Source organism: Ranitomeya imitator, chromosome 8 (assembly GCF_032444005.1).
Source record: "Ranitomeya imitator isolate aRanImi1 chromosome 8, aRanImi1.pri, whole genome shotgun sequence".
Taxonomy (NCBI): domain Eukaryota; kingdom Metazoa; phylum Chordata; class Amphibia; order Anura; family Dendrobatidae; genus Ranitomeya; species Ranitomeya imitator.
Window position 1 is genome coordinate 202,618,005 of NC_091289.1, and position 13,126 is coordinate 202,631,130.

The following is a 13,126-nucleotide window of genomic DNA, read 5'->3' on the forward strand; positions in this document are numbered from 1 at the left end:
ATAGTGTAATCTGCCCTCCTACAGTGTAATCTGCCCCCCCCCCCACAGTGTAATCTGCCTCCCCATAGTGTAATCTGCCTCTCCATAGTGTAATCTGCCCCCTACAGTGTAATCTGCCCCCCCACAGTGTAATCTGCCCCCCCTACAGTGTAATCTGCCCCCCTACGGTGTAATCTGCCCCCCTACAGTGTAATCTGCCCCCCCCTACAGTGTAATCTGCCCCCCTACAGTGTAATCTGCCCCCCCTACAGTGTAATCTGCCCCCCTACAGTGTAATCTGCCCCCCCCTACAGTGTAATCTGCCCCCCCCCCCTACAGTGTAATCTGCCCCCCCCCCCCTACAGTGTAATCTGCCCCCCCACAGTGTAATCTGCCCCTCCGGTGTTGGGTGACATAATGCCGAGGTTACAATCTGCTGCCTCAATGACTCTGGTACCATAGCGCCACCTGGGGGCCACAAAACATTGCAGCGCCAACACAGACTGAGAACATGTTGTAGCTTGGACATCATCAGAAAATGTCAGGAGTGATGTGTGATGTTCTGCAGTGTCCCTGCACATAATAATAATAATTTTTATTTATATAGCGCCAGCATATTCCGCAGCACTTTACAATTAAGGCCGGCCTCACACTACCGTGTTTTATGGACGTATGAGAGGTGCAGAATATACGGATTGCGTACGATACAATTATTCTCTATGCCCCAGCTCCTATCTGCTGTATTTTACGCATCCGTATTATACGGTCTTCTACGGCCGTAGAAAGTCGCAGCATGCTGCGTTTGTCACCGTATTGCGCACAAAATCCGCCAAAGAAAGTCTATGGGGGCCAGAAAAATACGGATTACACACGGACCAGCAGTGTGACTTGCGAGAAATACGCAGCGGTGTTAGAGAGAAAAGCCGGCAATTCAGTGCGGTGTACAGTAAAATCACACTGACAGGTTACAATAGAATAGGTAGAATAAATGTGTACACATAGAATAGGGGTGTATGTGTATATATATATATATACTAGACTGTGGCCCGATTCTAACGCATCGGGTATTCTAGAATATGCATGTCCCCGTAGTATATGGACAATGATGATTCCAGAATTCGCGGCAGACTGTTCCCGTCGCTGATTGGTCGAGGCAACCTTTATGACATCATCGTCGCCATGGCAACCATTATGACATCTACGTCAATACTATGCCCGTCGCTGAATCAGAAACGTGAGATGTCTACGTCCTTTATGACATCATCGTCGCTGTGCCCGTTGCTGATTGGTCGAGGCCTGGCGGCCTCGACCAATCAGAGACGCGGGATTTCTACGTCGATGCTGTGCCGGTCTCTGATTGGTCGAGGCTTGGCGGCCTCGACCAATCAGAGACTTGGGATTTCCAAGACAGACAGACGGAAAAACCCTTAGACAATTATATATATATATATATATATATATATATATATATATATATATATATATATTTCATTGCCGGCTTTTGCTATCTCCTTATCAAACCCGACATGATATGAGACATAGTTACATACAGTAAACCATCTCATATCCCGTTTTTTTTGCATATTCCTCACTACTAATGTTAGTATTGTGTATGTGCAATGTAGTGTGTATGGGCGGTGAGGCGCCCTCTGCTGGATGTCCTCATATGAACTCGAGCCTGGGAACATTTCAGAATATTTTCCCACGCTCAAGTTCATATGAGGACATCCAGCAGAGGGCGCATCACCGCAACTCGAGGTAACTACAGTACATTCACCTACATTCCATTCATTCACCGGGTTTTTACAGGCAGGTGCGGCTGCATTAGCAGAGCTTCTGCTTGTAAAATTAGTTAACCCTTTCAGATGGATTTACAGCGTGGGACGAGACTGATCGTCGGAAGGTATGGAATATTGTTGTTTGTTTTTTTTACATTTGTTACAGGTGACAAGTGTCTTCAGGTGGAATACCAGTATAATAAAATATTACAACATGCAAAACTGTAAAGCGCTGCGGAATATGTTAGCGCTATATAAAAATAAAGATTATTATTACTATTATTACAACAACCTGTGTATTTATTTCATTAAAATTATTTGTAATGATGTGTGTGTGTGTGTGTGTGTGTGTGTGTTTTTTAACCCTTTCCTACTATTGGATTAATAATGGAAAGGTGTCATAATTGACGCCTCTCCATTATTAACCTGGCTTAATGTCACCTTACAATAGCAAGGTGGCATTAACCCTTCATTACCCCATATCCCACCGCTACACGGGAATGGGAAGAGAGTGGCCAAGTGCCAGAATAGGCGCATCTTCCAGATGTGCCTTTTCTGGGGTGGCTGGGGGCAGATGTTTTTAGCCGGGGGGGGGGCAATAACCGTGGACCCTCTCCAGGCTATTAATATCTGCCCTCAGTCACTGGCTTTCCCATTCTGGCGGAGAAAATTACATGGGAGCCCACGCCAGTTTTTCCACGATTTAACCCTTTATTTTAACAGCTAGAGCCCCCAAATTTGGCACATACACACTACTAACATTATTAGTGTGGAATATGCAAAAAAAGGTGATATGAGATGGTTTACTGTATGTAACCATGTCTCATATCATGTCGGGTTTGAGAAGGAGATAGCTTAAAAGTTGGTAATTCAATTGCTGGCTTTTCCTATCTAGCGCTGTATGAAATATTAATATATATATTATAAAATATTAATATATATATTATAAAATATATATATATATATATATATATATATATATATATACACAGTATATATGTTTTTACGATTGTTTGAGCCCATGGATCCATTGCATGTCCGTTTTTGCAAACCTGTGAGAAAATCTCGCAGTACGGATGCCATACGGATTACATACGGAGGATGTCATGCGCATAATACGCTGACACACCCTGCCTACGGATGACATACGGATCACTATTTTGGGGAGTTTTCTGCGTATTACGGCCGTAAATAACGGACCGTATTTTTATACGCTGAGTGTGAGGCCGGCCTAAGCGGGGACATGCACAGACAATAAATTCGGTACAAGTTAAGACAATTTAACCAGTGACATTAGGGGTGAGGTCCCTGCTCGCAAGCTTACAATCTACAGGGAAATGGGGGGACACAATAGGTGAAAAGTGCTGGTTATTTCAGGTCTGGCAATTATAATAAATAGGGATTTTCATATGAAGCTGCATGATCCGGTCATCAGCCGTGTGTTTAAGTGCAATAGTCGAGTATCAAGTGCAGTTATCGTGTGCATGGAGGGTGTGGAGACAGATGAATAGTAGGGGCAGATTCAGAGTAATATTTGGAAGGAGGGAACAGGACAAAGTTAGTTTACTGAGTAGTTGATGTGGTCGGCTTGTCTGAAGAGATGGGTTTTTAAAGCGCGCTTGAATAGGTCGGGGCTAGGTATCAGTCTGATCGTCTGCGGAAGAGCATTCCAGAGAGCTGGCGCAGCACAAGAGAAGTCTTGGAGACGGAGGTGCGAGGTTCGGATTACGGGGGATGTTAGTCTTAGGTCATTTGTAGAGCGGAGGGCACGTGTAGGGCGATAGACGGAGATGAGAGAGGAGATATAGGGCGGTGCAGAACTGTGGAGAGCTTTGTGGGTGAGATGAGTTTATACTGGACCCTGTAGTGAATGGGTAGCCAGTGTAATGACTGGCACAAGATGGAGGCATCGGTGAAGCGGCTGCACAGAAATATGACCCTGGCTGCCGCATTCAAGATGGATTGGAGAGGAGAAAGTTTGGAAAGAGGGAGACCGATCAGAAGAGAGTTGCAGTAGTCCAGACGGGAATGAATAAGAGCGACAGTAAGAGTCTTAGCAGTTTCAACGGTGAGAATAGGTCGGATTCTGGAGATGTTTTTAAGATGCAGGTGACAAGAGTGAGTGAGTGATCGGATATAGGGATTAAAGGAAAGTTCGGTGTCGAATATGATCCCAACACAGCGGGCATGCTGCTTGGGAGTTATGGCTGAACCCTCCAGGGTAATTTCGATGTTGGGTAGAGTGAGGTTAGTAGAAGGGAGAAACACAAGTAGTTCAGTTCTGGAGAGATTTAGTTTCAGGTAGAGGGAGGACATGATGTTAGAGACAGCAGACAGACAATCCTTGGTATTTTGAATTAGGGTAGGGGTGATGTCGGGGGAAGAAGTGTATAATTGGGTGTCGTCAGCATAGAGATGGTACTGGAACCCAAATCTGCTGATTGTTTGTCCAATAGGGGCAGTGTATAGAGAGAAGAGGAGGGGGCCCAGGACTGAGCCTTGTGGAACCCCGATAGTAAGGGGACGAGGAGAGGAAGAGGAGCCGGCAAAAGATACAGTGAAGGAGCGGTCAGAGAGGTAGGAGGAGAACCAGGAGAGGGCTGTGTCCTTGAGGCCTATGGAGCGGAGCATAGTGAGAAGGAGCTGGTGATCCACAGTGTCAAATGCGGCAGAGAGATCCAGGAGAATCAGCAGAGAGCAATGACCTTTGGATTTAGCTGTTATTAGATCATTAGAGACTTTAGTGAGGGCAGTTTCAGTGGAGTGTAAAGAGCGGAAACCAGATTGTAAGGGGTCAAGAAGAGAGTTATCCGAGAGATAGCGGATTAGACGGAAGTGGACCAAGCGTTCCAGGAGTTTAGAGATGAAGGAAAGGTTAGAGACAGGTCTGTAGTTAGCCGTGCAGTTCTGGTCCAGGGATGGCTTTTTAAGTAAAGGGGTAATGATTGCATGTTTAAATGAGGAGGGAAAGATACCTGAAGAAAGAGAAAGGTTAAATATTTTAGTCAGGTGAGTGGTGACCACTGGTGAGAGAGACTGCAGGAGAGGTGAAGGAATGGGGTCACTGTTGCAGGTTGTAGGCCGAGCAGAAGCGAGGAGCTTGGAAACTTCTCCTTCTGAAACAGGCTCAAAGATGTCTAGTGAGCTTGAGGTGCGGCAGGCACTGCAGAGATTGGGCTGAGATATCCTGATGGATGTGGTTGATTTTTTTCTAGGAAATAAGTCGCCAGATCCTCACAACTGAAGTTGGTGATGGGGGCCTGTACTTTAGGTTTCAGGAGGGAGTTTAAGGTTTCAAAATCATTTTGGGTTGCTGGATAGTGAGGTGATGAGGGTGGTGAAGTAGGATTGTTTGGCCAGATGAAGGGAAGAGTTATAGGTTTTGAGCATGAACTTATAGTGGATGAAGTCTTCTGCTAAGAGAGATTTTCTCCACTGCCGCTCTGCACACCTTGAGCAATGCTGAAGAAAGCGTGTTTACATAGTGTGCCAGGGCTGCCGTTGTCTGTGTCTGGTCTTTCTGCGTGTAGAAGGTGCTGCTTTATCCAGGGCATTCTTCAATGTATTATTGAAGTGTGACAATGCCAAGTCTGGACAGGAGAGGGAGGAGATGGGGGCTAAAGATGTGTAGAGGTTGTCCATAAGCTGCTGGGTATTAATGGTACGTGTATTCCAATAAGTGTGGTAAGGGGGGTGTCCCAGGTGAGGAGACAATTTTTGAAAGAGAAGAAAAGAAGGTTGTGGTCCGAGAGAGGAGTTAGTAAAGTCGTGCAGCGAGCCGGGACGGGAGAAAACCAGGTCCAGAGTATTCCCGTCCTCATGCGTAGGAGAATTAGTAAACTGTGAGAGGCTGAATGAAGAAGTTAGAGAAAGAAGATGAGAGGCAAATTGGGAGAGGGGATCATTGATGGGGATGTTAAAGTCTCCCATGATGAGGGTGGGGATGTCACAGGATAGAAAGGGAGTAATCCAGCTGGCAAAGTGGTCTAGAAACTGGCAGGAGGAGCCTGGAGGGCGATAAACAACCGCCACCCATAAGAAGAAGGGCTTAAAGAGTCTGACAGCGTGGACTTCAAAGGAAGGAAATGTAAGTGAGGGAACCGGAAGGATGACCTGGAAAGCACATTGTGATGAAAGGCGCAAACCAACACCTCCACCCTGTCTGTTCTCAGGTCTGGCGGTATGTGAAAATTTCAGCCCACCAAACGAGAGAGCGGCAGAGCCGGGGGTGTCAGAATGCTGGATCCAGGTTTCTGTAATAGCCAGAAGGTTAAGGAAGTTAGAGAGGAAGAAATCGTGAATGTAAGTTAGTTTGTTACACACAGACCGTGCATTCCATAGAGCACAGTGGAAAGCGATAGGAGAAGGCATGCACTGAATGTTAATAAGATTAGCAGGGTTTTTCTATGCAGCTGGAGGAGAGTAATGTACGCTGGTGGAGGGAGGCTCAGGGTTGGGGGAGATGTCGCCTGCAACTAGTAAAAGGAGTAAAAAACAGGAAGAGCAGGTGGTGGGATGATTTGTATGAGCGTTTCGAGTGCTGCATGGAGGTATTGGATGGTTTGGAGTGGGTAAGAAATGTCAGTAGAGCCTCAGAGTTATACATGGGAGAGGGGAGAAGGGAGGGGTGGATATAGAGAGAGTGCCCAGAATGGGTTAAAGGGCGGGCGAGTTGTGAGAAAGCAGAAGTAAAAACAAATAAGCAGCAGATTGATATTATCAATGCATAATGTAGTATGACTGACCAAGAAGCTCCTAATATAGAAAAAGGAGCAGCATCCATTCCAGGTGAAAAATATATAAAGTCTTTATTCCACCACCATCATACAACGTTTCGGCCTGGCATGGCCTTTGTCAAGTACTTGACAAAGGCCATGCCAGGCCGAAACGTTGTATGATGGTGGTGGAATAAAGACTTTATATATTTTTCACCTGGAATGGATGCTGCTCCTTTTTCTATATTGTGAGTATTGGTCCAGTGGATCCATGGACGTTGGAGCGTGCATCCTGGCTGATTGAGTGCTGCTGGTTGCTGTCTGACCAAGAAGCTCCTGTCTCCTGCCCTGTACAACTGCCATTGTCTAACTGCCAAGCACTTTATCCTGTTGCACTCAATGTCTGTTGCACGTGTGACCCCTCATGCCCCCGACACAATGTGGATAATGGCAAGCAGTCATCCAGAAGTGACCATTACTAACCATTAGGCTTCTGTTCTGTGTCTACAGGTTTGGGGGGATGCAGCTTCCCAGATCTTCTACTCATTAGGATGTGCATGGGGAGGACTCATTACAATGGCGTCTTACAACAAATTCCACAACAACTGTTACAGGTATTACCGCTGTGTCTGTGAGGCTGCATGCTGTGAGATGGGGTGCGTCTTCTGTCTGTGGGGCTGTATGATGTGAGATGGGGGTGTGCAGATGCAGATTGTCTTTTGTCTGTGGGGCTGTATGATGTGAGACAGGGTATGAAGCTGCAGATTGTCTTTTGTCTGTGGGGCTGTATGATGTGAGACGGGGTATGAAGCTGCAGATTGTCTTTTGTCTGTGGGGCTGTATGATGTGAGACAGGGTATGAAGCTGCAGATTGTCTTTTGTCTGTGGGGCTGTATGATGTGAGACAGGGTATGAAGCTGCAGATTGTCTTTTGTCTGTGGGGCTCTATGATGTGAGACAGGGTATGAAGCTGCAGATTGTCTTTTGTCTGTGGGGCTGTATGATGTGAGACAGGGTATGAAGCTGCAGATTGTCTTTTGTCTGTGGGGCTGTATGATGTGAGACGGGGTATGAAGCTGCAGATTGTCTTTTGTCTGTGGGGCTGTATGATGTGAGACAGGGTATGAAGCTGCAGATTGTCTTTTGTCTGTGGGGCTGTATGATGTGAGACAGGGTATGAAGCTGCAGATTGTCTTTTGTCTGTGGGGCTGTATGATGTGAGACAGGGTATGAAGCTGCAGATTGTCTTTTGTCTGTGGGGCTCTATGATGTGAGACAGGGTATGAAGCTGCAGATTGCCTTTCGTCTGTGGGGCTCTATGATGTGAGACAGGGTATGAAGCTGCAGATTGCCTTTCGTCTGTGGGACTGCATGCTGTGAGACTGCATGCTGTGAGACAGGGTATGAAGCTGCAGATTGTCTTTTGTCTGTATGATGTGAGACAGGGTATGAAGCTGCAGATTGTCTTTTGTCTGTATGATGTGAGACAGGGTATGAAGCTGCAGATTGTCTTTTGTCTGTGGGACTGTATGATGTGAGACAGGGTGTGCAGCTGCAGAGTGCCTTTTGTCTGGGACTGCATGATGTGAGATGGGGGTGTGCAGCTGCAGATTGTCTTCTGTCTGTGGGGCTGCATGCTGTGAGACAGGGTATGAAGCTGCAGATTGTCTTCTGTCTGTGGGGCTGTATGATGTGAGACAGGGTGTGCAGCTGCAGATTGCCTTTTGTCTGGGACTGCATGATGTGAGATGGGGGTGTGCAGCTGCAGATTGTCTTGTCTGTGGGGCTGCATGCTGTGACAGAGATAGAGCTACATCTTTTCTCTCTGTTTGTGAAATTACATTCAGTGATAGCGGAGGGGGATGTAGTGGCAGCTAGTCTCAGCATTTGATGGTTAAGATACTATAAAAATGGAGGGCATGCAGCTGCGGATTCTCTATTCTCATGTGTCGAGGTTCATGCTTGAGAAATGAAGTCTATGAGGCCACATGTAAGAGTGAACAGGCTGCAGCTTCTCTCTTTGTAATAGTGCATATTGTGAGGAGGTGAGCTGCAGCTGCAACTTCTCTCTATGTAAGGCTGTATGTTATGTATGTTGTGAGAGTGGAGGAGGGGGATGCAGCTGCAGTTTCTCTCTCTGTAAGGCCCTGTGCAGGAAAAAAACAGTACTGATGAGTAGTTCCTCCCTGTGTCTGAGGCTGCATGCTGTGAGAGGGGAGGGGGATGCAGCTTCAGCTCCTCTCGTGTTTGAGGCTGCATGCTGTGAGAGGGGAGGAGGGGGATGCAGCTGCAGTTCCTCTGTGTCTGAGGCTGCATGCTGTGATAGGGGAGGAGGGGGATGCAGTTGAGGCTCCTTTCTGCATCTTAGGCTGCATGCTGTGAGAGGGGAGGATGGGATGCAGCTGCAGCTCCTTTCTGCGTCTGAGGCTGCATGCTGTGAGAGGGGAGGAGGGGGATGCAGCTGCAGCTCCTCTCTGTGTCTGAGGCTGCATGCTGTGAGAGGGGAGGAGGGGGATGCAGCTGCAGTTCCTCTCTGTGTCTGAGGCTGCATGCTGTGATAGGGGAGGAGGGGGATGCAGTTGAGGCTCCTTTCTGCATCTTAGGCTGCATGCTGTGAGAGGGGAGGATGGGATGCAGCTGCAGCTCCTACCTGCATCTGAGGCTGCATACTGTGAGAGGGGAGGAGGGGATGCAGCTGCAGCTCCTCCCTGTGTCTTTGTCTGAGGCTGCATGCTGTGAGAGGGGAGGGGATGCAGCTGCAGCTCCTCCCTGTGTCTTTGTCTGAGGCTGCATGCTGTGAGAGGGGATGCAGCTGCAGCTCCTCTCTGTGTCTGAGGCTGCATGCTGTGAGAGGGGAGGAGGGGGATGCAGCTTCAGCTCCTCTGTCTGAGGCTGCATGCTGTGAGAGGGGAGGAGGGGATGCAGCTACAGCTTCTTTCTGCATCTGAGGCTGCATGCTGTGAGAGGGGAGGAGGGGATGCACGCTGCAGCTCCTCTCTGTGTCTGAGGCTGCATGCTGTGATAGGAGAGGAGGGAATGCAGCTGCAGCTCCTCCCTGTGTCTCAGGCTGCATGATGTGAGAGGGGAGGAGGGGATGCAGCTTCAGCTCCTCCCTGTGTCTGAGGCTGCATGCTGTGAGAGGGGAGGAGGGGGATGCAGCTTCAGCTCCTCTGTGTCTGAGGCTGCATGCTGTCGGAGGGAAGGAGGGGATGCAGCTGCAGCTCCCTGTGTCTGAGGCTGCATGCTGTGAGAGGGGAGGAGGGGATGCCGCTGCAGCTCCTCCCTGTGTCTGAGGCTGCATGCTGTGAGAGGGGAGTAGGGGGATGCAGCTGCAGCTCCTCCCTGTGTCTGTGTCTGAGGCTGCATGCTGTGAGAGGGGAGTAGGGGATGCCGCTGCAGCTCCTCCCTGTGTCTGTGTCTGAGGCTGCATGCTGTGAGAGGGGTGGAGGGGATGCAGCTGCAGCTCCTCCCTGTGTCTGAGGCTGCATGCTGTGAGAGGGGAGTAGGGGGATGCAGCTGCAGCTCCTCTCTGTGTCTAAGGCTGCATGCTGTGAGAGGGGAGGAGGGGATGCAGCTGCAGCTCCTTTCTACGTCTGAGGCTGCATGCTGTGAGAGGGTTGCAGGTGACTTTATCTGATGTGCACAGTGTTACGTCTGGTGGAGGACACCCGAGTAACGCAGCTGTGTGGGGGTCCTGATGTTCTTCCGCAGCTGCAGGCTCTTGTTAGGATTGCTGTGCTTCATGGCATCATCGCCCCTCCCTCACTTTCTGTTTCCAGGGACAGTATCATTATCAGCATCACTAACTGTGCCACCAGCGTCTATGCTGGATTCGTCATCTTCTCCATCCTGGGCTTCATGGCGAATCACCTGGGGGTAGATGTCTCCAAAGTGGCCGACCACGGGCCCGGCCTGGCATTTGTGGCGTATCCGGAAGCCCTGACCCTGCTGCCAATCTCCCCTCTGTGGTCCATACTGTTCTTCTTCATGCTTATCCTCCTGGGACTCGGGACGCAGGTAATCGCCTAGTGAGAATGGCGTCACCTGGCGCTCGCGGTGGCTCTGCTCATTAACAGTCTCCTGACCTCTGTCGCCTTCAGTTCTGTCTGCTGGAAACTCTGGTCACCGCCATCGTGGACGAGATTGGAAACAACTGGATCATCCGCTGGAAGACGGTAGTGACGCTGGGGGTGGCCGTGGTTGGTTTCCTGCTGGGAATCCCACTGACCACTCAGGTGAGCGCTTCGGATGTTGTACTGTGCTGGATGATGGGTAGTGTAGTGATGATGAGTATTCAGTGATGGCTGCTTCCTCCCTCCAGGCCGGCATCTACTGGCTGCTGCTGATGGATAATTACGCCGCCAGCTTCTCCCTGGTCATCATCTCCTGCATCATGTGCGTCACCATCATGTACATCTACGGTGAGTCCGGACAGCGGCATGTCCTCCCATGTCACACTTACTGGGTATATCCTATATGCCAGAACTGGGGGTCCCATGGCTGCTCCCACGGATCTCCGTCAGTCCTATGGACAGTACATGTGTAACCACAGGGACCCCTGTACTTTTCAGCTGAGACCCCCAGTGTGGTACTGTGCAGCAGTGATAAATGCCGCTCACCAGACTCTCCAAGCTCTTACCACAATAAAACAGAAAATGTATTAAAATGTCCAGTGAAAGGTCCACAATGTTCATGGTTGCCAGGAAGATTTGAATGATTTTTCCATTATGCTGTGGGACCAACTCCTGCTGGCAGCCCCTATTTCTCTTCCTTTGTGAATTTACACTCCCTCGCCCTTCAACCAAATGGTCATTGGAAAGTGCGTTTTATAGCTGTGCCAGCTAGCAGACCTCAATGTGTTCTTTCCCTCCAAAAACCTTTTTGTCTTATAAGGCAAACACACAAAATCAAATTCCAGGACACACATTAATCCTAGAAACATGAAAATTGGATTTCCAGGTTCTGGGCACCTGGGCGACGCATGGCAGCGTTTTGTGGCATCTAGGCCCATCAGAAACCTGGGAAATGAATTTCTGCCCACCAGCAAATCACAGGCATACCGTGTTTAGTCTCAAAAGAACGATAAAACCGCAGGGGAAAATATAACGCCAATATCGTTGGCCTGTGAGCTTCCAGGCCAGAGATATGGAGTATAGGAGTTTTTGATAATTTTCCAAAAGAGGTGTACCTCCTTGAAAACAGCCCACAAGCAAGGTCAGAAAAAGGAGGAGTCTCGGGTTTGTGGGTAAACCATAAAACAGGGACATCCGTTTTAGGATTCATTCAGACCTGGAGAGAGAGCGAACATCCATGCTATGGACTGAATCTTTTCTTTGGGAACTCTCCTCCCCTTTATCGACACATCATACCTGTGACTGAGATTTAGTAAGTTTCATATTTTCATCCCCTTCATTTTCTAACTATTTGTACATACTGGTATCTTGTCTCATTTGTAATATCTTTTGTATTTTTGTAAAACTGCCTACTTTTTCTGGAGTAAACTTATAAATTTGCTAGCTTCATTCTTTTGCTTTATGATCGAACCGTCACGTACTGCGCGAAATTCACACTACCTGGGGTTGGTTTCTGACCCAATATAGGCTTGGTAACGGACCAGCTTATATCTAACGAGGAATCAGCAGCAGCATCGCGTTCTGGTGTTATTGGGGGATCCTGGCAGTGATGGACGGAGGTTTATATATGTACTTCCAGCCTGAGTCTGGGGATATATATATATTCCGCCCTCACTGCAGAGTGCTCCAATATCCAGAATGCGGCAGGGCAGCCTCTCCAGCGACTATTTAGCTTAGGTGCAGTTCCCTGACTGACCTGAGGGCAAGGGGGTGCCAGAGAGCTGCAACTTTCATGAACTACAAAAGTAAAAAAGGTTCTCATGACTGTAGTGAAATATGTATAAATATACATTTGAGCAGTGAACAATGTATAGGTTTATTGTGTATAATAATAATTTAACATCTGTCCTGAAGGCTGCAGGTCTCACCCAGGTGTTAATATGTATTTTCCTGAGACAGCAGACCTCTGTTTCCAATCTCGCCAGGGGGCCTAGCTAGGACCAGGAAAGAGAGGAAGTGCTTCACACCTTCGGCCCTTTGGAAGAGAGATGTCATTTACAGCGGGACACTATCTATCTGTGGGAAACTTTACACAAAGGATCTCAGAGAAAATAATATATTCCTTGGGGAGCGTGGCCGTGGTCCAATCAAAAACAAGCAATTAGAATATCAACTTGAGGGGCTAGTCTAGAAATCTGACCTCCAGGGTGACCCTATAAATTAGGCTTATTTACATTCAAAATTGTTCACATGTGAGGGCAGCCTGGGAAACTGATGTGTTCCAGTCCATATTCACCCCCCTCAGGGAGCAGAAGCAGACTACAAGTTAGCTATTTCTGTAAGTTTTCTCCTGTTTATTTTATACTGTATTGCATAGTTGTATGTCTTTTTATTACCATATTTTTGTATATTTTTCTTTACTGTAAGCACTGTACTTTTGTATTAAAGCATAAAACTTTAACAGTTGAACCTTGTATGTTCTAAAGAATCCATAGCCTTTAAAGTGTTTGACCCTTATGAGTGGCAGACAGTATTAGTAATATTTCCGGGACTCATCGCCCGTTTGTTCAGTGAGTGGTGG

The 13,126-nt window shown here is 48.0% G+C and overlaps 1 protein-coding gene across 5 annotated transcripts in view; it reads left to right on the plus strand.

Annotated features, from left to right (window-relative positions):
• SLC6A9 (solute carrier family 6 member 9) overlaps window positions 1–13,126 on the plus strand; it is a 224,919-nt gene that overhangs the window by 189,463 nt on the left and 22,330 nt on the right. For all 5 annotated transcript variants that reach the window (XM_069735854.1, XM_069735853.1, XM_069735852.1 and 2 more), the window contains 4 exons: window positions 6,983–7,086; window positions 10,252–10,489; window positions 10,573–10,707; window positions 10,794–10,893. In XM_069735854.1, the coding sequence (XP_069591955.1) occupies window positions 6,983–7,086; window positions 10,252–10,489; window positions 10,573–10,707; window positions 10,794–10,893 (577 nt within the window). The remainder of the gene's footprint in view (window positions 1–6,982; window positions 7,087–10,251; window positions 10,490–10,572; window positions 10,708–10,793; window positions 10,894–13,126) is intronic.